General features: G+C 48.7%; 1 protein-coding gene across 2 annotated transcripts in view; it reads left to right on the top strand.

Moving 5' to 3' along the window:
- The window catches only part of itpr3 (inositol 1,4,5-trisphosphate receptor, type 3), a 330,370-nt gene that overhangs the window by 224,373 nt on the left and 79,649 nt on the right, over positions 1-26,348 (top strand). For both annotated transcript variants that reach the window (XM_038820893.1, XM_038820892.1), the window contains exons 30-35: positions 5,549-5,749; positions 5,865-6,116; positions 8,169-8,294; positions 9,236-9,361; positions 10,217-10,337; positions 24,501-24,682. In XM_038820893.1, the coding sequence (XP_038676821.1) occupies positions 5,549-5,749; positions 5,865-6,116; positions 8,169-8,294; positions 9,236-9,361; positions 10,217-10,337; positions 24,501-24,682 (1,008 nt within the window). The remainder of the gene's footprint in view (positions 1-5,548; positions 5,750-5,864; positions 6,117-8,168; positions 8,295-9,235; positions 9,362-10,216; positions 10,338-24,500; positions 24,683-26,348) is intronic.

Here is a 26,348-nt window from a genome sequence, read left to right as displayed (position 1 = left end):
AGGCCGGGGTTCAGGTATATAAGAATGATTGAGGCAGCCGCCCTTTAAATCACCAGCTGCCGCCACTGATTTCCAATGTTTGAACCCCAGCCACTTAAAATCCGTTATGTGCAGAGCAGACCAGGTAAGAGAAGGTCTGGACTCAGTGGATTTCTTGTATAGCCAAGGTATCCCCTTGGAGAGGTAAGGTACCTCTTTGAATAGGATCCTGGGACAGCTGGAGAGGATGTAAGACACCCTTTGAGAAAAGTAATTCAACCTCTGGGATTGTTAGAAATAAACATAATTATCTCTTTTTACGCACAAACCTATTGGAACTGCCAAACTGTCAAGGAACTGACAAGCTGTTGAGAAACTTTCCAGTCATCAAGGAACTGTCCAGGAGTAGTCCAATTGTCCAAGAAATGTCAATGATGTATAGCAACTGTTCAAAGATGCTAGGTGAGATGGCATGGAGGGAGTAAGGAGAAAATAGGTGGTGCGTGGGGGGAATGGATTGGCATGAGTGGCACTAAGTTGAAATCGGACAATGAGGGTCCATGGAAAATGAGTTGGCATGGGACATAGGGACTGGGTGGAGGGTGGGAGCTTGAGGATTTCTTTTTAAATTCAGTGCCAGAGCACAGAGGCAGGATGAGCGCCCAGCCTACCTCTGCACGTGGAGGCCTCTGAATGAGTTCCAGAGTCACCCACCCCAATTCCTGTTTTGGGAACATCTAAAAATCCAAGTTATGGACAGGCATTTTTAAAGATTGGTTCGTAAAGCTGGGAAATCTCTTGAACCTGCGCACTAGACATGGGATGAAAAACTGGGTCCACATTTTTTCCGGTCTTCCCCAAGTCTGAAATGAATTATAAATCCTTGAATTGCTGCTAACTTGCCTTTAACTCCCTTAATTAGCTGACAAATACTCTTGTAAAAGTTCCACCTTGTTAAAAGAGATAACTGTTTTTTTTGACAGCGAACTAAGATCATATTTCCTGCAAAGTAGCTTCACTGGCCCTGAAAGATTAATTTTAGATTTGTGTAATAGCAATTTGTTCCCCAGATTTCCAGATTGAGAAGAATTCCAGATTTTTTTGAACTTTGTTTATTTTGGTTTCCCCTGTGTATGTCCTAATCACAAGGATCAGTTTCTGCAGATCCTTGTTCACCATCTCACTTGGGTTTCCCTTCATTTGTTTATTATATAATCGTACCAACCCCACTCTGAATCTGTCTCGCTTAAAAGGCCGTAAGCATTGTCTGCAGCAAACTGACGAGATGTCCCTCCCTTCCCTGATTGTCTGCAAGTCACACTATATGAACGATAGTGTCACTAAGCCAGAAAGATTCAGGGCAGAGGCACCTACTGTCAAAATGTTTTCTCAAGATCGCCGCACCAACTTCCACATTCTGCAGTCTGGGCCCGCAAGCCACTTTGCCAGATCTTCGTCTGAATTTGGAGCCAGTTAGCTCAGTTGACTCAATGACTCGTGTGTGATTCAGAATAACACTAACAGCATGAGTTTGATTCCCATTTTGGCTGAGATAGACATGGGACCTGCCTCCTTGCCCTGCCCCTGAGAGTGAAAGGCAATAGCAAACTACCACTGACAAAAATTCTCAGGCCAAATATCTCAAGGTGAAGCATTAGCAGACAAGGAACCAAGCACATATCTTAGGGCCGAGAACATATTAATGAACTAATGTGTCTATATTTATTTACAGATTCATTTCTGCTTCTCTAATACAAAAACACAAACACCTAATCACTAAAATCACCAACCCAAAAAACGATTTTCTTCCATAGCTTCTGCTGGGTTGAACACTCTGTGTTGACTCTGACATTGCTTTGAGTTTTCCCCCTGTGTGTTTTGTCTTGTGTCTGCCACTCTGCTTCCCCTAATAGGCTGTGCTGCCATCTCACGTACAATTTAAACATGCAAGCTGTCTCAAGCTTACACAAACTTCGACAAGTGTCAATGGCAGAAAGAGGTGCCTCCTTCTCCACTGCATCAAATTCCGACTCTATCCAAATTCTAAACTCCCAACTGTGTAACAGTACACTCCATTAACATTTCAGTCCGCAGTTACACTCTGTGCTCCACAGACACTTTCTATTTTCTATTCAACTTGAGCCACACTCAAGCTACAACTTGGGAAACCAACTGACCATTCTGGTAGACTCCCACCGAATGGGAGTTTGGGAACCCTACTCTTAGTGAAGAATGTAATCTGCTGTGGTTATGTCATCAGCTCCTCCCCCGCCCCATCCCCACCCACCATACTGTTTTGTTTATTTAATACACAAGGTAAGTAAGACTTGTTTGTTTGCAAGTATATATACGTCAATGTGTTATGCGAACATGGTTTGCCATCTCCATACCACAAGAAAAATTGCTTCTGCAACAGCTGCACTAAAGAATTAATTTGAATGGGACGTCAATGTTATCTTCATCAAAAAATGTTATTCCCAAACCATCAAAGTCGCTGTACTCAAATCTCTATAGCTCTAACTACCAACGACTTTCTATTCTGCCCCGCCCCCTCTCCCAGCATATCAATAATCGCATTTCTATCCCTTTTCAGTTTTTTAGAAGGGTCAGTGGACTTGAAACTTTAACTGTGTTTTTCTCTCCACGGATGCGTCCAGACCCGTGGAGTTAATCCAGCATTTTCTGTTTTTATTTCCAACATCTGCGGTATTTTGCTTTTACTTCATTCTCCAACTTGCTTGTATAACTTATGTTCCTATAAAAAGTTCTCCATGTAATGCTGAACAAATGTTTTGAATCAAAACAGAAAATGCTGGACAATCTCAGCAGGTCTGCCAGCATCTGTGGAGAGAGAGGGAGTTAATGTTTCAAGTCTGGATGACTGTCAAAGTTGGAGAGAACTGGAAATACGGTCAGATATATACTGTTGTGGGAGGGGGCATGGAACAGTGGGCTGGATAGAGGGTCAGATATATACTGATGTGGGAGGGGGCATGGAACAGTGGGCTGGATAGAGGGTCAGATATATACTGTTGTGGGAGGGGGCATGGAACAGTGGGCTGGATAGAGGGTCAGATATATACTGTTATGGGAGGGGGCATGGAACAGTGGGCTGGATAGAGGGTCAGATATATACTGTTGTGGGAGGGGGCATGGAACAGTGGGCTGGATAGAGGGTCAGATATATACTGTTGTGGGAGGGGGCATGGAACAGTGGGCTGGATAGAGGGTCAGATATATACTGTTGTGGGAGGGGGCATGGAACAGTGGGCTGGATAGAGGGTCAGATATATACTGTTGTGGGAGGGGGCATGGAACAGTGGGCTGGATAGAGGGTCAGATATATACTGTTGTGGGAGGGGGCATGGAACAGTGGGCTGGATAGAGGGTCAGATATATACTGTTGTGGGAGGGGGCATGGAACAGTGGGCTGGATAGAGGGTCAGATATATACTGTTGTGGGAGGGGGCATGGAACAGTGGGCTGGATAGAGGGTCAGATATATACTGTTGTGGGAGGGGGCATGGAACAGTGGGCTGGATAGAGGGTCAGATATATACTGTTGTGGGAGGGGGCGTGGAACAGTGGGCTGGATAGAGGGTCAGATATATACTGTTGTGGGAGGGGGCATGGAACAGTGGGCTGGATAGAGGGTCAGATATATACTGTTGTGGGAGGGGGCATGGAACAGTGGGCTGGATAGAGGGTCAGATATATACTGTTGTGGGAGGGGGCATGGAACAGTGGGCTGGATAGAGGGTCAGATATATACTGTTGTGGGAGGGGGCGTGGAACAGTGGGCTGGATAGAGGGTCAGATATATACTGTTGTGGGAGGGGGCTTGGAACAGTGGGCTGGATAGAGGGTCAGATGTATACTGTTGTGGGAGGGGGCATGGAACAGTGGGCTGGATAGAGGGTCAGATATATACTGTTGTGGGAGGGGGCATGGAACAGTGGGCTGGATAGAGGGTCAGATATATACTGTTGTGGGAGGGGGCATGGAACAGTGGGGCTGGATAGAGGGTCAGCGATAGGTGGAGATTGACAAAAATGTTGCGGCCCGAAAGAGAAAGGGAATGTAAATGGAGGTGATCAAGGCTAAGAATTGTGGTGAAAGTGATGCATTAAAATAGTAGAATGTTTTGCAGTCTCACGGCGCCGAGGTCCCAGGTTTGATCCCGGCTCTGGGTCACTGCCATGTGGCGTTTGCACATTCTCCCCGTGTTTGCATGGGTTTCGTGGGCACAACCCAAAGATGTGCAGGTTAGGTGGATTGGCCACGCTAAATTGCCCCTTAATTGGAACACTAAATTTATAAAAAAAACACAAATATTTTAAAATAAAATAGTGGAATGTGTTAATGATAGGTAAGCAGTGTGTCGAAGGACAACTAGGAATAGGGAACAGTTAAGAAGATGGTAAAATCGGAAGATGATGCGATGCTCCTCCAGTACACGTGCATCTCCTTCAATCTGGACTGTTATGTTTGCTGGTCCCAATATAGTCTACTCTATATTAGAGACTAGATGCAGACTGGGTGACTGCTTTGCAGAGCACCTTTGGTCCGTCCGCAAGCAGGACCCAGACCCTCCTGTTGCTTGCCATTTCAACTCAACATCCTGCTCCCATGCCCACATGTCCATCCTTGGCCGCCTGCTGCAAAGTTACAGTGAAGTCCAATGCAAACTGGAGGAACAGCACTTCAGCTTCTGATTAGGCATGGACTTAACATTGAGTTCAACAACTTCAGACTGTGAACTCTCTCCTCCACCTTCACCCCATTATTATTTTGATCAATTTGTTTTACTTCTTCCATCAATCTATTTTTCCCTCACCATTGTCCTCTCCATACCACCCCACTTGGGACATCTGTGCCTTGTTCAGATCCATTTTCTTTTATTAAGGGGCAATAAGCTTGGCCAATCCACCTACCATGGACATCTTTAGGTTGTGGGGGGTGAGACTCAGGCAGACATGGAGAAACCTGTTCAGATCCATGTAGGAGCTTTGAAAGATCCTGTAGGCCAGTTAGGATAGGTTGCCACATTGCAGCTGAGGAGCTGAATGACTACTTTGCATCCATTTTCAGTATGATGAGCTGATGGTGAAAGTCATGCCAATATTGAATCTAGTACTGGGGATTAAGTGTCAAAACTGTTGTATCTTCATGGAATTCACCCGAAAGCACAGAAATCATCTTGGAGTCTCAGGTCGGGAATTTCCAGTCCCCCGGCCTGAGATATTTTCCGGCAGCGGAGGTGGCTCATCATTGGCCGCTGGCTGGAACTTCCAGTGCCGCTGATGCCTGAACGGACTGGAAGATCCCGTTGGAGGGAGGGCCCGGAAAATCCCACCGTCAGGGATTAGCAAAAGAGAGAACGAAAGTTAAAGTTTTAAACTTCCATCACCTCAAATCAAGTGTCTTATCCAAACCATTCACCTGTTTTTAAGATTCTCTCCAAAGTGTTGTTCTGTTTTCGGTTTTCCTGTTGCTGTCTAACCTTCAATTGTGATAAAAGATACATCCATGGCACCTTTTGGATAACCTGTCCCATTCTCCCTTGCAGCTCTTGGAAACTGAGACCATGCAGCACATCTTCATGAACAATTACCACCTCTGCTCAGAAATAAATGAAACTGTCTTGCAGCATTTTATGCAGTGCTCAGCAACACATGGTCGCCATGTGAAGTATCTGGACTTCTTGCATACCATAATAAAAGCTGAGGGAAAGTATGTAAAAAAGTGTCAAGATATGGTGATGACAGAGGTAAAAGCAGCTCAGGCAATGTTTGACTTTCTTTTTCACTGTAACTCTGAATACCTGAATTGTGAACATTACAAAAAGGTTGACTTCATTTTACGAATATGTTTTCTATCAATAGCTGACTGCTGCGGGGGATGATGTTGTTGTGTTCTACAATGACAAGGCCTCATTTTCAACCATGTTGGAAATGATGAATGCTGCTAGGGATGGCGTGGAGGAAAACAGCGCACTCGCATATCATATTTCGCTGGTGGAATTGCTTTCAGCCTGTGCCGAGGGCAAGAATGTTTATACAGAAATCAAGTGTACCTCACTGTTGCCCCTGGAGGACATTGTACGAGTGGTCACTCATGAAGATTGTATAACAGAGGTATTTTTTAAAATATGCAAAACAAATAAAATAAATCTAAGGCCGGGATTTTCCCCTGATATCGGTAAAGGCTGATGTCGGGTAGGAAAAGCGCCATTGAAGCCGCCCAAGGCAACAGTGACTTTCTCCAATATATGGTGTGGCACTTCGAAAAAAAAGTTAAAGTTCCGGGTTCCACAATGTATCGCTAGTGGGGCAACCACTGATTCGCCCACACTGCCATCAACTTAGACACTCGATGATCCGGGCACCATTTTTAAAGGCCACCCCAGCAAGCACACAGTGAGGAAACCACTGCACCCAGGTCCAAAACCGACATCCCCCCCCCCCCCCCCCCCCAGCACTTGCCTGAGCACTGCCCGGGCCAAATCACGTTTGCACTACCTGGGTATCAGACTGGCACTACCAAGACATTGCCCAGGTATTGCTGACCCGATGCCCAAACAGTGTCCTGGTATTGCTTGGAGTTGCCATGGCAGTGCCCATGCACTGCCGGGGCAGTACCCGGGCATGGCCTTATCCCTCCTGAGCGCTGCACTCACCTGAGCATCCCTGGGAGGTCTGCTCACCAGGTGCACGCCTTTGAAGACCAGTCATGCTTCACGCTGTTATGCCATCACGCCACCATGGATGGATTTTTTGATGTGGGGGGGATGATTCCGGAATATGGGCCTGATAATGATACGTAAGTTTATTATAGTGATGTTGAATATCAGGAAACGCCACCTATCACTGACAGGGGAGGGGACAATCAGGTCATGCTTTCATGCCAACATAAAACGCGACTTTGCGCATCTCACAAACCCACACGACACGATCGGGAGCAGCACGTTCCATCCTAAATGTGGAGTGATTCTTTTGGCAATCAGATTGGGACAGAGGAAGTGCCAGGACAATCAAGGATACAAATATTTGACAAAATAAAACGTGGTAACTTAATTGAAGATTGTTGCAAAAAAAACAATCTCTGGACTTTTGCAAGGCTCGCTCACCCCTCCCCCGGGTAACCCACTGCAGGGGGGTCAGCTTTGGCAGGATCAGAATATCCCACCTGTGCTTCATTCGGCCAGGGGAATAGACAGTGGCTGTGTAAAACTAGCCCACCAACAAAATGCTTATGGATTTAACATTGTTTCACAGCTTAATTGTATATTTTGACATTGCAGCACTTCAACACTTGTGGGCCCTGTGTTTTTGGATGTGAAACACAGAATAAACGAGATTGATGGCTGTCCATAACACAAATTAATGATTACTGGAGATCACGGAGTATAAGACAATCCAGTGTTTACGATTACCCTACTTTTTCAGCCCCAGCAATCATGTTTTCTGCTTATACCTGTCATATAAGTCAACTGGCTCCCACAACCCCTCTATTTTTCAACCACGACATCCTACTCTCATGTTCGTAGTCAGTCTCAATTTTTCCTTCCACAAATGGATGATTTTTGTCACCTTAAAACCGTGTGCAAGGAATCAAGCAGGTGATGTGGGCTGTTTAAGACGCACCACACAGAGCAGAGCAGACAAAGCTGGTGGCAAAGCAGGCTCATGCTGGCGGCTCACTTTTATACTTGGCACATTAGTCCACCCTTCATTTTAGAGGGACTTTGCGAAGCTTCAAATGTTGACTTACACTCCAGTATCTTTGGTGATTCCAAATTCTCGGGCATGACTTATGCACCAGTGTGATTTACAGACTTTTGCAGAAACGCCATCAACGAGAGATGAACAGCATTTTCCTGGAAGCTGCAGACTGCCATTGTGCTCTCCCATTTGGTTGGCAGGGTGCCCTGTAAAAGCTCATAAAATATTTTGCTAACATTAGCAAAAAAAAAAAGAGTACATGTGTAGAAAGGTGGCAAGGCCATATCGTACTTATCAGCTTTTATGCAACTGCAGAAAAATAAAACTCTTAAAGATAAAGGATCAGTCAAAGTTTTGAAGGACAGAAATGCTAGATTAATGACATGGATATAGCCTGCTCCGTTCCGATTGATATTTCAATGGGCTTATCATTTGTTCCTTTATGTTTTTATTTGTACTGATTAGGTGAAAATAGCCTATGTTAATTTTGTGAATCACTGCTATGTGGACACAGAAGTGGAAATGAAGGAGATTTACACCAGTAACCACATCTGGAATCTTTTTGAGAACTTCACAGTGGACATGGCTACGGTAGGTCTGCAAAAGGTTTGTCAAGAAATCGTGTACAGTGCTGAAAGTACAGTAAAATGGAGACTAAGACAAAGTAGAGACTAAGGAAGTATAGTATTGCATTGTTTGGGAATGTGCTAGAACAGAGGTATCCAAGACTTTTGTCCGTATGGATCACATGGAGGCTTATTGGGCACATTAAAAATATGAAGCAGAGCTTCATCAATTTGCATATGGTTTCTGATTTCAGATGTAACCCTACTGAAGAAATTAATGATAAAAAAAAACTCTCCAGGCTCACAAATCCAAGTAGATAAAATTGGCCAATAAGAAATCTAAGGCATATTGTGCGTTGGGCATTTTGGCTTTGGTTGATAGAACTGGAAAACTGCCACAGCCTGAACATCTAAATGTTACCAAAATTCCACCCAGGCCCCTGAAAGGTTACTCGGATGTGACTCCCTTTAACAGACTGCAGTTTATTCTGAGAGAAACTAATAATACTTGTCCTTAAAAAAATAACGAAGTTCAGCCAGCATCTTTTTCTTCTTGACGATACACCTTTGCGACAAATTTGAATCTAAACCCAACAAATGTTTGTAACCTATTGCAAAATGTTATCCTAAGTTATGAAAATTTGGAGGGATTAAGTGCTGAAGTATAATACTGCGATCTTGGCCTGTGAATTTGTTTATTGGAAAAAAGTAGACATTTTATATATTGCATTCATCAAATATTTAACATTTCATTTCAAATTCTATGAATAGTAAATTAATAATTACATTTTAAAGCTTTAAATATGTCGCCCTTGTTGTTTAGGCAATATAAATCTGAAACATTCTGTAAAATAATTTTGACTGTAAGCAAGAAGAATAATTAGTCTCCATTACTTGCTCAGATTTTTTTGATAAACTAGTTCAAGTATCAATGCAAACTGTCTACTTTTGTTTTACTCATGCAAGGTTTGTAATAAAAGGGAGAAACGGCTTTCAGATCCGACAATGGAGAAATATGTGGTGACTGTTGTCATGGATACCATCAGTGCATTCTTCAGTTCGCCGTTCTCTGAAAACAGCACATCACTGCAGGTAACCCGTCGAGAATGTTTCTTTATTAAGCTTCAGCAAAACAACGTTTACCCTCTTATCAACAGGGCCTGCCTGCATTGTTACCAAGGGTTTCCACCTAGCCCAAAATCAATTAGGTGCATGATAACAGTGGGGTGGATGCTGGTGGAACGATGGTTTGAGTTCTACCATTGGTTTTGCTGACAAGGAAAATACATCAGTAACCTCAATAATGAACTCCTACCTAACACAGGATGCAGAAATAACGGAAAATGGACTTTGCCTTCAATTAAAAAAGGCTGTGGAGCTGCATGTCCATTAAGCCCATATGGACACAGTTCATTCTCTGTCCACCTCTACCAATGGTGCTCAGTTATATACTGCTGGAAGGAGTATGGGGACAGTTTTGAGGGATCAATGCGTTAATTGCACCACCATATTCCTCTGATGCGGAGCACCATGTGGCAGGGGCAGAATTTTAACTTTTTTGTCCTGCCAGGCTTTGAGAGACCGTAGGGTGGGTACCGGACTCCCCACAAGTGGGTGTATGTCTACATGCGTGCCTGTCTGTGCGTGTGTGTGTTGGCCAATTTAGTATAAAGATTTTTACACAGTAGACCTGTCAAGAAAATGGAGCATTTTTAATTGCTGCTTCAAAAAATTATTTCCTCATTGCAAGTGGGTGACATAACAAAATGAACATATTTTGTATGTTGATAGATTGTGGCATTTAATCTGGTGTCTCGTGTCTGTACAGCTATGAACATATAAAGAATGTCCACTGTTCTCATTCTTAATGTAGACGTGTGAACAGTAGATTGTTCCATTTTAACCTGTGTACATATGACTGTGTGTATTCCTTCCCATTACTTGTAGACGCACCAGTCTATTGCTGTGCAGCTGCTGCAGTCCACATGCAGGCTTCTGGATTGCTCATGGCTACAACAACAGCAAAAGTCTTCAGTGGAAACTTGCATTAGGACACTAGCTCTGATGGGTAAGGCAAAACAGTGTTATGGTAAGAAATCTGAAGTCAAAATAAATGAGTCAATTCAGCCAATACATGGCACATGAGATGTTGTAGAGATGTATCCTTTTTCGACTTGGTCATCAAAACTTGTCCTTATCGTAACAGAAATCAATTAATTTTTATAAATATATATTTTTATTCTCCTTTTTCACAATTTTTCTCCCGAATTTACACCCAACAACAATCAATAACCAACAACAAATATCTCAAACCCCATAACAGTAACAACGATCCCATCCTCCCACCATGCCCAGACACCATCCCGCATGTTAACATAAACAAATTTTAAAGAAAAAAAAAGGAATCAGGATTACCCTTAGCCATCTTCAACATACACAGCGCCCCACCCCCCCCCCCCCACTAATGTTCGATGCTACCCAGTTCTTGAAAGTGCATAATAAATAGTGCCCATGACTTGTAGTCCCCCTCCGAGCTTCCCCTCAGTTCGAACTTAACCTTCTCAAGGGTCAAGTATTCCAACAGGTCCCCTCGCCACGCCAGGGCACAGGGTGGAGAGGCCGCTCTCCATCCCAGCAGGATCCGCCTTCGGGCGATCAATGAGGAGAAGGCTATGATATCTGCCTCCGCACCCGTTTCCAACCCTGGCTGATCCGACACCCCGAATATGGCCTCCCGGGGACTCGGGTCCAGCTTCACATGCACCACCTTGGAAATTACCCTAAACACCTCCTTCCAGTACTCCCCAAGCTTTGGACAGGACCAAAACATATGAACGTGATTAGCAGGGCCCCCCCACCTGCACCGTTCACACACATCTTCTACCCCTTCAAAGAATCGTCTCATCCTTGCCCTCGTGAGGTGTGCCCTGTACACCACCTTCAGCTGTATCAGCCCCAACCTCGCACACGAGGTGGAGGCATTCACTCTCCGGAGCACCTCACACCAGACCCCCTCCTCTATAACCTCTCCCAACTCTTCCTCCCACTTTGCTTTGATCCCCTCCAGTGGTGCCTTATCCTTTTCCAACATATCTCCGTATACCGCTGACACAGTACCCCTTCTCCAGTCCACTTGCCGTCAGCACCTCCTCCAAAAACGTGGAGGCCGGTTCCTCCGGGAAGCTCTGTATCTCCTTCCTGGCAAAGTCCCGAACCTGCATATACCTAAACACTTCTCCCTGCTCCAGCCCATACTTCGCTTCCAGCACCCTCAATCCTGCAAATCGACCCCGAGGAAACAAATCTTTTAGAGTCTTAATCCCCTTCTCTTCCCATTTCCGAAAGTTTCCATCCCACCTCCCTGGCTCAAATCTGTGGTTCTCCGGATCGGCATTTCCCTCGACCCTGCCGCCAACCCGAAGTGTTGGTGAAACTGCCTCCAGATTTTCAATGAAGCTATTACTACCGGACTCCCTGAGTATTTCCCCAGAGCTATTGGGAGCGGGGCCGTTGCTAGAGCCTTCAGCCCCGACCCCCTGCACGCACTCTCCTCCATTCTGACCCTCTGGGAATCAACTCCTCTGACCCAGCTCCGCGCCTTCTCCACATTCACCGCCCAGTAGTAATACATCAGGTTCGGGAGACCCAAACCCCCTGCCTGCCTTCCCCTCTGTAGCAGCACCTTCCTCACTCTGGCCACCTTCCCTCCCCATATAAACGAGGTAATCCTCCCCTCAATCTCCCTGAAGAAAGACTTTGGCAGGAAAATCGGTAGGCATTGAAAAATAAACAGAAATCGCAGCAACACATTCATTTTAACCGCCTGCACCCGACCCGCCAGTGATAGAGGGAGACCATCCCACCCCGCCAGGCTGGCTTTCACTCTCCCCACCAAACTAGTGATGTTGTATCTGCGAAGCCTTCCCCACTCCCGGGCAACCTGCACCCCCAAATACCTAAAGTGAGTCCCTGCCCTACGGAATGGCAGCCCCACCCCCGGTTGAGACACCACGAAATACTCACTCTTGTCCAAGTTCAGCTTGTACCCAGAGAAAGACCCAAATACCTGCAGCAACTCCAATATTCCTCCTATCAACGCACTCGGCTCCGACACATACAGCAGTAAGTCGTTGGCATACAAGGACACCCTATGCTCTATCCCCCCCCTCACTATTCCTTTCCATGCTCCCGAACTTCTTAATGCGATGGCCAACGGCTCAATCGCAAGCGCAAACAGCAGGGGGGACATAGGACACCCCTGCCTCGTCCCACGGTGGAGAGAGAAGTATCTCAAACTGATATTGTTCATGCGGACATTCACCTTTGGCTCCTTATATAATAACTTTACCCAGTTCACAAATCTTGGTCCAATCCCAAACCGTGCCAGCACTGCCATCAGGTACCCCCATTCCACCCAATCAAATGCCTTCTCGCCGTCCAGTGCCACCAACACCTCTGTTTCCTTCCCTTCCGCGGGTGCCATAACGATGTTCAAGACCCTCCTAATATTCGAAAACAGCTGCCTCCCTTTCACGAACCCTGTCTGATCCTCACCTATCATCTTCGGGAGGCACCCCTCCAGCCTACCCGCCAGTACCTTTGCCAATACATTTGCGTCCACATCAAGAAGTGAAATGGGCCTATACGACCCACACTCCGTCGGATCCTTAACCTTTTTAAGCAACAGTGAAATCGATGCCTGCCCCAAGGTTTGCGGCAGCACTCCCTTCCCTATCACCTCTTCAAACATCCCTATCATCAGGGGTGCCAACTTATCCTTAAATTTTTTATAATATTCCACCAGAAACCCATCCGACCCTGCCACCTTCCCCGACTGCATCCTCCCAATCGCGTCTTTTATCTCCTGCTCCAGTATTGCTCCTTCTAATGTAGCCTTGTCTCCCTCCCCTAGCCTCGGGTACTCCAACCCATCTAGAAATTCCAACATCTCACGGTCTCCCCTGGGTGGCTCTGACCTGTACAACCTCTCGTAGAATTCCTCAAAAACCTTGTTAATCAGCTCCAGAGCCACCACCAACTTCCCGGCCCCATCCCTTACCTGAAGAATTTGCCTTGCTGCTGCCTCCCTCCGGAGCTGACCTGCTAACGTACGCCCCGCCTTGTCTCCATGTTCATAAACTGCACCCCTCGCTCGCCTCAGTTGGTGCACCGCCTTCCTGGTGGATAGTCGGTCAAAGCTCGCCTGTAGTTCCTTCCTCTTTCCCAGCATCGCTGGGACCCCATCCTCCGCATAACTCCTATCTGCCTCCAACATCTCATCTATTAGCCTCTGCCGCTCCAGCCTCGCCTCTTTGTCCACCCTGGCATTAAACAAAATTACCTAACCCCTCACTACGCCTTTAGAGCCTCCCAGACGACTGCCATTGACACCTCACCCGTACAGTTGAATCTTACATATTCCTTAATTACCGTTTCAATTGTTTCACAGAATACTTGGTTCCCCAAAAGCCCCACATCCAGTTACCCGCCCCGGCCTCTGTACTACCCTCATCTCCAGCACCATATCCACCCAGTGTGGCGCGTGATCTGACACAGCAATTGCAGAGTATTCTGACCCCTTGACTCCAGCCAGCAAAGCCTTTCCCACCACAAATAAGTCAATCCGTGCATATACCCTATGGACTGCTGAGAAAAACGAGTACTCCCGTTCCCCTGGGTGCAGGAATGGCTCCAAACACCTCGCAAATCCTGCATCATCCCAGTTCGGACCATATACACTTACAAGCGCCACTAATCTCCCGTCCAGCGCCCCGGCCATAATCACATGTCTACCCCCTGATCTGCCACTACCTTCTCCATCTGGAAGCGTACCCTTTTGCTGACCAACACTGCTACCCTTCGAGCCCTTCCATCAAATCCAGAGTGAAACACTTGGCTAACCCAACCCTTTTTTTTTTTTTAAATAATTTTTATTGAATTTTTCAAAATACAAACATTTTAACCCCCCCTACATTTACATTTAAATTATAACAAAACAAAGTCAAACCCCCCTACTTAACAAGAAAAAGAAAAAGAATCCCCCCCCCCCCCCTACCCCGCGCGTCCCCCCCCCCCCCCCCCCCCCCCCCCCCCCCCGCCGGCGAACCGACAGTCAGACCAACTTATCATTTCTAGCAGCGTCCTCGGGCAGGCCTTGCCCGTGCCACCGCCGCCACCGTACTTCCTTCGTCGTTGTCCCCCCTCCCCCCCCCCCCTCCCCCCCTCCCGCCCTCCCCTCCCCTCCCGGGTTGCTGCTGTCATGGCCTCAGTTTCTATCTCTGATCCAAGAGGTCTAGGAAGGGTTGCCACCGCCTGGAAAACCCCTGCACCGACCCTCTCAGGGCGAATTTGATCCTTTCCAATTGGATGAAGTTTGCCATGTCGTTTAACCAGGTGTTAACACTCGGAGGCCTTTCGTCCCTCCACTGAATCAGGATCCTCCTCCGAGCCACCAAGGACGCAAAGGCTAATATTCCAGCCTCCCTCGCCTCCTGTACCCCCGGTTCCACCCCAACCCCGAAGATCGCAAGTCCCCATCCTGGCTTGACCCTGGACCCCACCACTCTCGACACCGTCCCTGCCACCCCCTTCCAGAACTCCTCCAGTGCCGGACATGCCCAAAACATATGTGCATGATTCGCAGGGCTTCCCGAACATCTAATACACCTGTCTTCACCCCCGAAAAACCGACTCATCCTTGTCCCCGTCATGTGGGCTCTATGCAGTACCTTAAATTGAATGAGACTTAGTCTCGCACATGACGACGACGAGTTAACCCTCTCCAGGGCGTCTGCCCATGTCCCGTCCTCTATCTGTTCCCCCAGCTCTAACTCCCACTTATCTTTCAGCTCCTCTACTGGTACCTCCTCCACCTCCTGCATAATCTTATAGATGTCCGAGATCTTCCCCTCCCCGACCCAGACCCCTGATAGCACCCTATCACTCACCCCCCTGTCGGGGAGCGCGGGGAACCCCGCTACCTGTCGTCTGGCAAATGCCTTCACTTGGAGGTACCTGAACGTGTTCCCCGGGGGGAGCCCAAATTTCTCCTCCAGCTCTCCCAGGCTCGCAAACCTCCCCTCTATAAACAAGTCCCTCAGTTGTCTAATACCCGCCCTCTGCCAGCTCTGGAATCCCCCTCCTGTGTTTCCCGGCGCAAATCTGTGGTTCCCTCTTAGTGGTGCCCCTATCAGACCTCCCACTTCCCCCCTGTGTCGCCTCCACTGCCCCCAGATCTTGAGGGTGGCCGCCACCACCGGGCTCGTGGTATACCTCGTGGGAGGGAGCGGCCATGGTGCCGTTACCAGTGCCCCTAAGCTTATGTTGCCGCAGGACGCCCTCTCCATGCGCTTCCAGGCTGCCCCCTCCCCTTCCATCATCCACTTTCGTACCATCGATGTATTTGCCGCCCAGTAATATCCTGAAAGGTTGGGTAACGCCAGCCCTCCACTATCCCTACTCCGCTCCAAAAAGACCCTTCTAACTCTCGGGGTGCCATGTGCCCACACATACCCCATGATACTACTCGTTACCTTCTTGAAAAAGGCCCTGGGGAGGAAGATGGGCAGACACTGGAACAAAAACAAGAACCTCGGGAGGACCGTCATTTTAACTGACTGCACCCTCCCTGCCAGCGACAGCGGCACCATGTCCCACCTCTTAAACTCCTCCTCCATCTGCTCCACCAGTCTGGAAAAGTTCAACTTGTGTAGGGCCCCCCAGTTCTTTGCCACCTGCACCCCCAAATACCTAAAACTTTTAACTGCTCTTTTGAAGGGGAGCCTCCCAATTCCCTCCCCTTGGTCTCCCGGGTGTATTACAAAGACCTCACTTTTCCCCAGATTTAATTTATATCCCGAAAAGTCCCCGAACTCCGCTAGTATCCCCATTACCTCCGGCATTCCCCCCTCCGGGTCTGCCACATACAACAACAAATCATCCGCATAGAGCGAGACCCGATGTTCCTCCCCTCCCCTTGTCAGTCCTCTCCACCCCCCTGAACCCCTCAGTGCCATCGCCAACGGCTCAATCGCTAATGCAAAGAGTAAGGGAGATAGGGACATCCCTGCCTAGTACCTCGATGGAGCCCAAAATATTCTGACCTCCTCCCGTTTGTTACCACACTTGCCATCGGAGCTGAATAGAGCAGTTTTACCCACTTGATAAATCCCTCCCCAAACCCAAACCTTTCCAACGTCTCCCACAAGTATTCCCACTCCACCCTGTCAAATGCCTTCTCCGCGTCCAGCGCTACCACTATCTCCGCCTCCCCTTCCACTGCTGGCATCATAATCACATTTAACAATCTCCGGACATTTGTGTTAAGTTGGCGTCCCTTCACGAACCCCGTCTGGTCTTCATGGACTACCCCTGGCACACAGTCCTCTATCCTGGTTGCCAGGACCTTTGCTAACAGCTTGGCATCTACATTTAAGAGGGAGATAGGCCTGTAGGACCCGCACTGGACCGGGTCCTTGTCCCGCTTCAAAATCAAGGAGATCAGGGCCTGCGACATTGTTGGAGGCAGAACCCCCCCCTCGCGCGCCTCATTGAAGGCTCGCACCAGCACTGGACCCACCAAGTCCACAAATTTCCTGTAAAACTCCACCGGGAACCCATCCGGCCCCGGCGCCTTCCCCGCCTGCATCTGGCCTATCCCTTTAATTAGCTCCTGCAGCTCTATCGGCGCCCCCAACCCTTCCACCAGCTCCTCCTGTACCTTTGGGAACCCCAATTTGTCGAGAAAGTTCTTCATTCCCCCTCTCCTCTTCGGCGGTTCAGACCTATACAATTCCCTATAGAAGTCCCTAAAGACCCTATTCACCTCTTGCCCCTTCTGCACTACATCCCCACCCCTCTCTCTCACTCCCCCAATCTCTCTGGCTGCATCTCGCTTACGAAGCTGGTGTGCCAGCATCCTGCTCGCCTTTTCCCCGTACTCATACGCCGCACCCTGCGCCCTTCTCCACTGCATTTCCGCCTTCCTAGTGGTCAGTAGGTCGAACCTGGCCTGCAAGCTACGCCGCTCCCTTAATAGCCCCTCCTCTGGCGCCGCCGCATATTTCCTATCTACTTCTAGGAGCTCCCCCACCAGCCTCTCCCTTTCCTGCCTCTCCTTCCTCTCTCTGTGTGCCCTTATGGAGATCAGCTCTCCTCTAATCACTGCTTTCAAGGCCTCCCAGACCGTCCCCACCTGCACCTCACCTGTGTCATTCGTACCCAGATAGTTCTCAATGCCCGTTCTCACCCTTCTGCACACCTCTTCGTCCGCCAACAGCCCTACATCCAGGCGCCACAACGGGCGTTGGTCCCGCGCCTCCCCCATGTCCACGTCCACCCAATGTGGTGCATGGTCCGATATCGCAATGGCCGAGTACTCCGTGTCCTGCACTCTCGGTATCAGCCCCCTGTTCAATACGAAAAAATCGATCCTAGAGTACACTCTGTGGACGTGGGAGAAAAAAGAATACTCCCTCGCCCTAGGCCTACCAAATCTCCATGGGTCTACCCCTCCCATCTGCTCCATGAACCCCCTTAACACCTCTGCCGCTGCCGGCCTCCTATTCGTCCTGGAACTCGATCTATCCAGCCCAGGGTCTAACACCGTATTAAAGTCCCCTCCCATGATCAGGCCCCCTGTCTCCAGTCCCGGGATGAGGCCCAGCAGGCGCCTCATAAAACCCGCGTCGTCCCAGTTCGGGGCATACACATTTACCAGTACCACACTCTCTCCCTGCAGCCTACCCCTCACCATCACGTACCTGCCCTCCTTGTCTGCCACCACCTCTGCCGCCACAAACGACACTCTCTTTCCCACCAAAATCGCCACCCCCCGGTTCTTGATATCCAAGCCTGAGTGGAACACCTGTCCCACCCACCCCCTTCTCAGGCGGACCTGATCTGCTACCCTCAAATGAGTCTCCTGCAGCATTGCTACATCAGCCTTCAGTCCCTTCAGGTGTGAGAAGACCCTTGATCTTTTGACCGGCCCATTCAGCCCCCTTACGTTCCACGTGATCAATCGGGTCGCAGAGCGACCCGTCCCTACTCCCTGTCGATTAGCCATGTCTTGTCCCTTGCTCGCCCCGGGTCATCCCTTCTTTTCTGACCCGCTTCCCATAGCGATGGCCCCCCCCCCCACCCCCCCCCGGCTCTCCCCTTCTCGTCCCTGGTCTTTCTAGCAGCAACCCGGTGTCCCCCCCCCAGTCCCCCCCCCCCTCCCCCCCCCCCACCCCCCCCCCTGGCTAGGACCCCTCCTAGCCGCGATGTACCCCACATCGTACTCCCGAGAGTCAGCTGGTCTCCGCTGACCCGGCTGCTCCTGCCACATTCCGACTCCTCCCGGTTCACCCCATCTGCGCCCGTGAAAGATCCCCTTAACACCCCCGAGAAAGACCCGCATAATCAACCCGCTCCCCCCCGTCCCGTCTCCCCAACTTAACGATATAAATACAAATACCCAATGGCAACTAAATACATAAATACTTAACTACATACTTAAATAACAAAATAATTAACTAACTATCAACTAACAGTGTGCCCAACCATCACCCTCCATCAAACAGTATAAATAACCGCAGATAACCATAACCCGAAAAGAAAAAAAAAAAAGAACCAAACAAACCCCCCCAAGCACCCAAAGAAAAAGGGTAAGAGGGGTAAATAACTAAGGGAAATTGGAAACGGGAAAAAACACCCCATAAGAAGCCAACGACCCACAATAGAGATTTCAACAGTACAAATATACAGAAACACCCAACAACTCGAAACCTTCAAAATATTCAGAAAAGTCAACCGTTCGAGAAAAAACACCCCAAACACTCCACGAAACTGTTACCCAGTTCCGACCTGGCCTGAAAAAGAAAAGGGCCACTTGCACAATCAAGAGTCCCCCGGCGGCTACGACCGCCGGTGCTCCCAGGTTTTAGTTCGTGTCCAACTTTTCCTCTTGTACAAAGGTCCAGGCCTCCTCTGGGGACTCGAAATAATGATGTTGGTCCTTGTAGGTGACCCACAAGCGCGCCGGTTGCAACATTCCAAATTTGATCTTTTTCGCGTGTAGCACCGCCTTTGTCCGGTTGTACCGGGCCCGCCGCTTTGCCACCTCCGCACTCCAGTCCTGGTACACCCTTACCGTCGAGTTCTGCCACTTGCTGCTTTTCTCCCTTTTAGCCCACCTCAGGACTTTCTCTCGATCACTTAGCCGCTGGAACCGCACCAGCACCGCCCTCGGGGGCTCGTTTGCCCTAGGCCTCCTGGCCATGACCCGGTATGCCTCTTCCAATTCCAGGGGCGCCGGACCGGCCCCTTCCCCCATCAGGGAGCTCAACATCTCCGCCACATATCCCGGGAGATCCGACCCCTCCAGGCCTTCTTCCAGGCCCAGGATCCTCAAATTTTTCCTCCTCATCCGAGTGTCCAGCTCCTCGAAGCGGCTCTGCCACTTCATGTGGAGTGCCTCGTGCACCTCCACCTTTGCCCCGATGACTGTGGCCTCCTCCTCCCTCGCGGCCATCTCCTGCTGCAGATCTTTAATCGACGCCTCTTGGATCGCCTGGGCTCCCACCAACCTGGTGGCCGTCGCGTTCATGGACTCTAAGAGTTCCACTTTCATCTCCGTGAAAAAACGGAGGAGAGCGGCCTGCTGCTCCTCCGCCCATTTCTTCCACTCCTCCGGTGCACCGCCGGCCGCCATTTTGATTTTCTTCCCCCGCTTTTTTTGGGGAGCTGCTGCCGTTTTTCTTGCCGCTCCACTCCGGGTACCGACCATAAAATCGGTCTAGTTCTCCTCAGGGGACCTTCCCCCACCGGGATTCGTTTTTTCAGCGCCGTTGGGGCCCTCCAATTGGCCCAAAAACACCTTTGTTGCAGGAGCTTCCAAATGTGCGGCTTAGCTAGTCATAGCCGCAACCGGAAGTCTCAACCCAACCCTTTTTAAGTCTCACCTGGTCCTTCACCCTCAAGTGAGTCTCCTGCAGCATTGCCACATCGGTTTTCAGACTTTTAAGATGCACAAGCACCCTTGACCTCTTGACCGGACCTCCTAGCCCTCTCACGTTCCACGTAACTATCTTTACTGGGGGTCTCTCACCCCCCTCCCCCCCACCTTTCTTATCCACCATCAACATACCGCCGGGCCCTGCCCCATAATCCTGACCCGCCCCTGTCCATTGTTAACATCAAACCCTTTCCCCCCCTCCCGAAAACCCCCCCTACCTTTCCCCCTGAAACAACATCCCCCAGCATCCAACCCTTCCCCCTCCACTCTCGCTCGCCTCGTAGGCCCATTGACGCCTGATATCCAGACTCCAATGTCCGCAGCCCTCCTCTCCTCTCACCTCCGTTCACTAGCTGACTTTAGCTAGCTAGTGCGGGTGGCTCCCCCCCGCCAAGACATATCATCTACTTCCACCCAATCCCAGAGAAAAAAAACCAAACCCAACAATCCAACCCATACAATTCACTAACAAAACATTTAACCGTCGCAACACAGAGCGCCCATCAACCCACCATTAACTTAAACTCTATAACAATACAAAGAGAAGTGGGTACAATACAAATCCATAAAAAGAAAGTTATAACATTTATACATTTTCCGGCTGTTCAAACACAGTCCACAGTCTCTCTTCCAGCTCCGCTCTTCATGTCTGTCCAAAGCCTTCTGCCTTCACGAAAGCCACAGCCGCATCCGCTGTCTCAAAATAAAAGTCTTTGCCGTTATATGTTGCCCTCAACCTCGCTGGGTACACCATACCAAACCGTACCCCCTTCTTGTACAACGTCACCTTCACTCATCCAAACGCCGCTCTCCTTTTTGCCAACTACACCGTCACGTCCTGGTAGATCCGGACCGTAGTACCATCCCATAGTATCCCCCGCTTCTGCTTCGCCCAGTTTAACACCTTCTCCTTCACGCAAAACTTATAGAAGCAGATAATTACTGCCCTCGGCAGCTCGTTCACTTTGGGCTTCGGCCTTAATGACCGATGGGCTCGGTCTAGCTCGTACTGGGAGGGGCTCTCACCCTCCCCCATCAGCTCCGCCAACTTCTTAGTGAAGTATTGTGTTGGCCTTGGGCCCTCTGAATCTTCGGGCAAGCCCACAATTCTCAAATTATGCCACCTTGAGCGGTTATCCAAGTCTTCCATCTTTGCTCGGAAACCTCTATTAATCTCCACAGCCCTCCGCAACTCATCTCCCATCGAGGTGACCTGGTCGCTGTGTTGTGACATGGCGTCCTCCACTTCTTTCATCTTCTCGCCCTGCTCTCTCACCTCGGCCAATGCCTTTGCCATCGCTACCTACAACGGGGTAATTATCGGGGTGATTGCCTCCTCCACCAGTAACTTCAATGCGGCCGCTGTCTCCTTTTTCCAGGCCTCCATGTGCCTCGCCAACTGTTTTTCCAGCTCCCCCGCCATCACCTCGGTCATCTTCTCCACCGTAAATAGTGCGGCCCCGCTTTGCAGTTCGGCTTCCGCCATCCTATCACCACTTTTATTCGTCTTCTCCTTCAGCGGCGACCCCGTGTTTCCTCCTTTCTTCGACGCTGCTTTTCGCATCCTTTAGCAGCTTATTGTTTTTCACTTTCTTTCTCTTCGCCTCTCTCTCCCTCCATCCTTCTATCCTTCATCGACCTGAATTATTCTTTTTTTTTAAAGACAAAGGGGAGGAAAAAAAAAACTTCACCAAACATCTTTAAATTTCTTTGAATCTTCCAGCTCTCTTCCTTTCCCCTCTGTACTCATCCAAAACTCCCCCTGGGACCAGGTTCCAGCCTTCTTTCTTCCTCCTAGGTGGGAGCCATCCGTTGTGGGACACCGCACTTACATGGTATCCTGGACTCGGGCCTGCCTCCTCGTAGCTCCACCCCCGCTGCTCTGGCCCCGACGCCGCGCTGGGCCCAGGACCTCAGCCCCCGCCACCCCAACACCCGTGTGGGGCTCTTTACCAGTTTTTAAACCGGCCCCCGCTGGCTGCTCGCGACGGCCCCAAAGGCCGATGGTAGTCGGGGGGGTGCGTCAAAACAAATCGCCGCGACTCGCGGCCACCGATGGGAGCTCTTCACGCTGCGGCCGTCCTGCGCGTCTACGCCACCGGAAGTCCAGAAATTAATTCATTATTGTGAAGATGGAAGCATTCTTTTCTGCCTGTTTTTCTTCAGTTCCCCAGCTAAAGTGAGCCTAATTTCTGTCGGTCACTAAAATACAAGGAGGTGAATCTGTGTTAGATTTGAGCAAGAAACAGACAATAGCACATTGATACCACCCCTGGGAGGAGTTTAAAGTGAGCTGTGGATTTTCTATTGCCTATTTTGCATTACCACCTAAGAGACCATTAGATCTAGGAGCAGAAGTAGGCCATTTGGCCCAATGGGGCTGCTCCAGCATTCAATGAAATCATGACTGATCTAATATGATAATCCTCAAATCCACTTTCTCACTTTATCCCCAAATCCCTTGATTTCCTTACTGATTAGGAATCTGTGTATCTTAGCCTTGATGACCTAGCCTTTACAACCGTATCGTAAAACGTTCCACAGATTCACTACCCTCTGAGAGAAGAAATTCCTCCTCATATCTGTTTTAAATGGGCGACCGATTAATCACGCTTGGATTATGCCCCCTTGGGGCGGCACGTGGCGCAGTGATTAGCACTGGGACTATGGCGCTGAGGACCCGGGCTCGAATCCTGGCCCTGGGTCACTGTCCGTGTGTAGTTTGCACATTCTCCCCATGTCTGCATGGGTTTCACCCCCATAACCCAGAGATGTGCAGGCTAGGTGGATTGGCCATGCTAAATTGCCCCTTAATTGGAAAGCAAACAATTGGATACTCAGCTTTGACTAAAGGACATCTGGCCTCGAAACGTTAGCTCTTTTCTCTCCTTACAGAAGCTGCCAGACCTGCTGAGATTTTCCAGCATTTTCTTTTTGGTTTCAGATTCCAGCATCCGCAGTAATTTGCTTTTATTAATTGGGTACTTTAAATTTATTAAAAATAAGATTATATCCCCTGGTCCTAGACTTTCCCATAAGGAGGAACAACCTCTCAGCATCTACCCTGTCGAGCTCCCTAAGTATCCTACATGCCTCAAGTCTGCCTCTCATTCTTCTACAATGCGTACAGGCCCAACCTACAAAACGTTTCTTGATAAGAAAATGCCTCCATACCCGAGTTCAACCTAGTGAACTTTCTCTGGACTGCCTCCAATCCTGGCAAATCTTTACTTAGATAAAGGGGCCAAAACTGTTCACAGAGGAATATACCCTTCCTCACAGCAAAATATTCAGAATGACATTGGCAGTCAAGGGTTGGATTCTCCAATTTCCAGACTATGTCTGGAGGATCCGTGGTGTTTCACGTCAAAAACATCGGCGGCGCCCCAGCACCGATCCTCCGACCGGTGAGGGGCTAGCAGCCGTGCCACATAAAATGCCCGGCTTCCACGACAAAAACGGCCAGAGAATTGCCGGGTCCGCGGCTGCTCATGCGCATGACGACGACCTGCAGCGGTTGCACCGTACAACAGGCGCCAGCTGTGTGCCAACCCGACCTGCCAGATAGTTGCCCCAGAACACCCCGTAGCCACCCCCCACCTGTCCCCCCAGCCCTCGCAGATTTAGTTCAATTAGTTGGCGGCTTTTTGTTGATGAAATTGTTCATTTGGAGGCTATGTTTGACTATTTTAAGTGATGTAGGATGACTTACGGGCCTTTCCTCAGTGAATTTAATCATGCTCGCTGACTATTTTTAAGTGTTTAGGTTGGCTAAGAGTTGTTTCATATATATATAAAACAAATGCACAGGATGTCTCAAGAGATTGTGGAAAACTGCCATTTAGCTGATCACACTAGCTTTTTTCTGTAAGAAGTCTTACAACACCAGGTTAAAGTCCAACAGGTTTGTTTCAAACACAAGCTTTCGGAGCGCAGCTCCTTCCTCAGGTGAATAGAGAGGTATGATCCAGAAACATTTATATATATAAACAAAGTCTATATCTATATAATCTATACTACATCTATATAAATGTTTCTGGATCATACTTCTCCATTCACTTGAGGAAGGAGCTGCGCTCCGAAAGCTCGTGTTTGAAACAAGCCTGTTGGACTTTAATCTGGTGTTGTAAGACTTCTTACTGTGCTCACCCCAGTCCAACGCCGGCATCTCCACGTCATAGCTTTTTTCTAGCAACCCAGAAACCAGTGTAACCTCGTGGTCTTTCATTTTAGCAAAAAATCGTTCAGTACCCCTTCCAATGGACCTGGACAACCAAGCTCGCAATTTGTTGAATAGCCAATCATTGGCATCTCAGAGGAATGCTCCAAACTGGAAAGCTAGCACCCGAGCTTTCCCACGCTCAACGGGCACACAGCAGCAGTGGGACTACAAGAATATCATCGAGAAACTACAGGTTTGCCACTTCAGTTTACAATTTTTATTTCAATAAAAAGATATCCACCTTCACTGCAATTCCAAAGAAAATCACCACTGAAGTACAAGTAACGATTGACAAGGTAGTGCCAGAACTGTCTCAAGTGAGCAGTTAAGGAAGAGTTCATGCATCTCTTTCATACTTGTTGAAGCTTCTGGAATTTTCCAAAACAGCTCTGAGGAAAGTTAAGTTTCTGGGCCTTTGGTGTATACTTGGAAAATTATCCACAGAATCCCTACAGTGCAGAAGGAGGCCGTTCGGCTTATCGAGCCTGCATCCACCCTCTGAAAGAGCACTCGACCTCAGCCCACTCCCCCACCATATCACCGTAACCCCACCTAACATCGTTCAACACAAGGGGACAATCTTTAGCATGACAAATCCCCCCAACCTTCACTGAAACCCACAAAGATACAGTGAGAATGTGCAAACTCCACACAGGCAGGCACCCAAGGCCACAATTGAACACGGGGTCCCTGGAGGCTTGAGGCCGCAGTGTTAACCACTGTGCCGAATAGTTTTAATGATGTTCAGACCAATTCTTATAATTTGGATTAGTGTTGCTGTAAGTAAGCATAATTACACTGAATGGATGCAAAAAACAATTGGAAGGCTGATTCATGCTTTTTGTGGTCCATTTTAGCTCAGCAATAACATTGTGTACTAGTTTCTTGCATCTTGGGGCATTAATTTGTTGATGCCCCCTCTCCAATTTATTTTACTATATTGTCTCTGTTCCAAATGTCCAGTCTGCTATCAATATTGTGATGGGTTCAATGGTACAGCTCACTTCCACCAGTGGTCAGCACCACTCCTGTGATCAGACATTTGCACTTATTTCCCAATTTCTGTATCTACAATGGTGTTAGCTGGCTCTGTGACAAAAGGGTTCCCTTGCATTCAGTACAGGTTAGCGTGTCCTTTGCAAGCACTATTCTATGTACTCCTCCAATCTTTTAGTGGAACAACTGATTAACACTATAAAGAGCCAAGGCCAGGTAGAAATCACTAAACTGTTTAACTTTGCAGGTGTCAGGTAAACTTTGTTACAATCCTTGTGGCCAGCATCAATGTTCAGAGAGAAATTTGAATACCTAGACTTTAGCTGAAAGAAATTACATCACAAGATCACATATTTTTAAAAAGAACAACCTTTACTGTCTATTTAAAAAAGGTAAACACAGCGAGCAATACTAACTCAATGCTACAGTTTGTCAAGACCTAGGGGGGAATTTTGCAGTCACGTCCTGTGGCGGGTTTGATCACGGATGGGTTGGTGCAATGTGGTGGGAGCTGAAAAGTCGATTTAGTCGGGATCTTCCTGTCATTGCAAGACCCCATTCCCAACAGAGGCCGGCGTGAAATCAATTTGCATCCCACTAATGGGAAGGCCCCAACAAAGTCACCCCCCCCCCCCTCCCTCACCACCTTGGTTGAAGGCCCCTGCCACCGGCAGGAAATTACACCAGTCCAGAACAGTTCTGGACCAACATGACATGCCATGTCAAACATGCCTGAAGAAGACCTGGGCAGCTCATGGAGATCCAGAGAAAAGATGGAAGCTCCAATGGCTGAACTTTGAAACATCACATGCAGCAGGGGTTGGCTGGAGCATACACAGCAGGGATAGTCTGACTACAGGATC

The sequence above is a fragment of the Scyliorhinus canicula genome, chromosome 15 (assembly GCF_902713615.1).
Source record: "Scyliorhinus canicula chromosome 15, sScyCan1.1, whole genome shotgun sequence".
Taxonomy (NCBI): Eukaryota; Metazoa; Chordata; class Chondrichthyes; order Carcharhiniformes; family Scyliorhinidae; genus Scyliorhinus; species Scyliorhinus canicula.
This window is presented reverse-complemented; position numbering and strand designations above follow the sequence as displayed.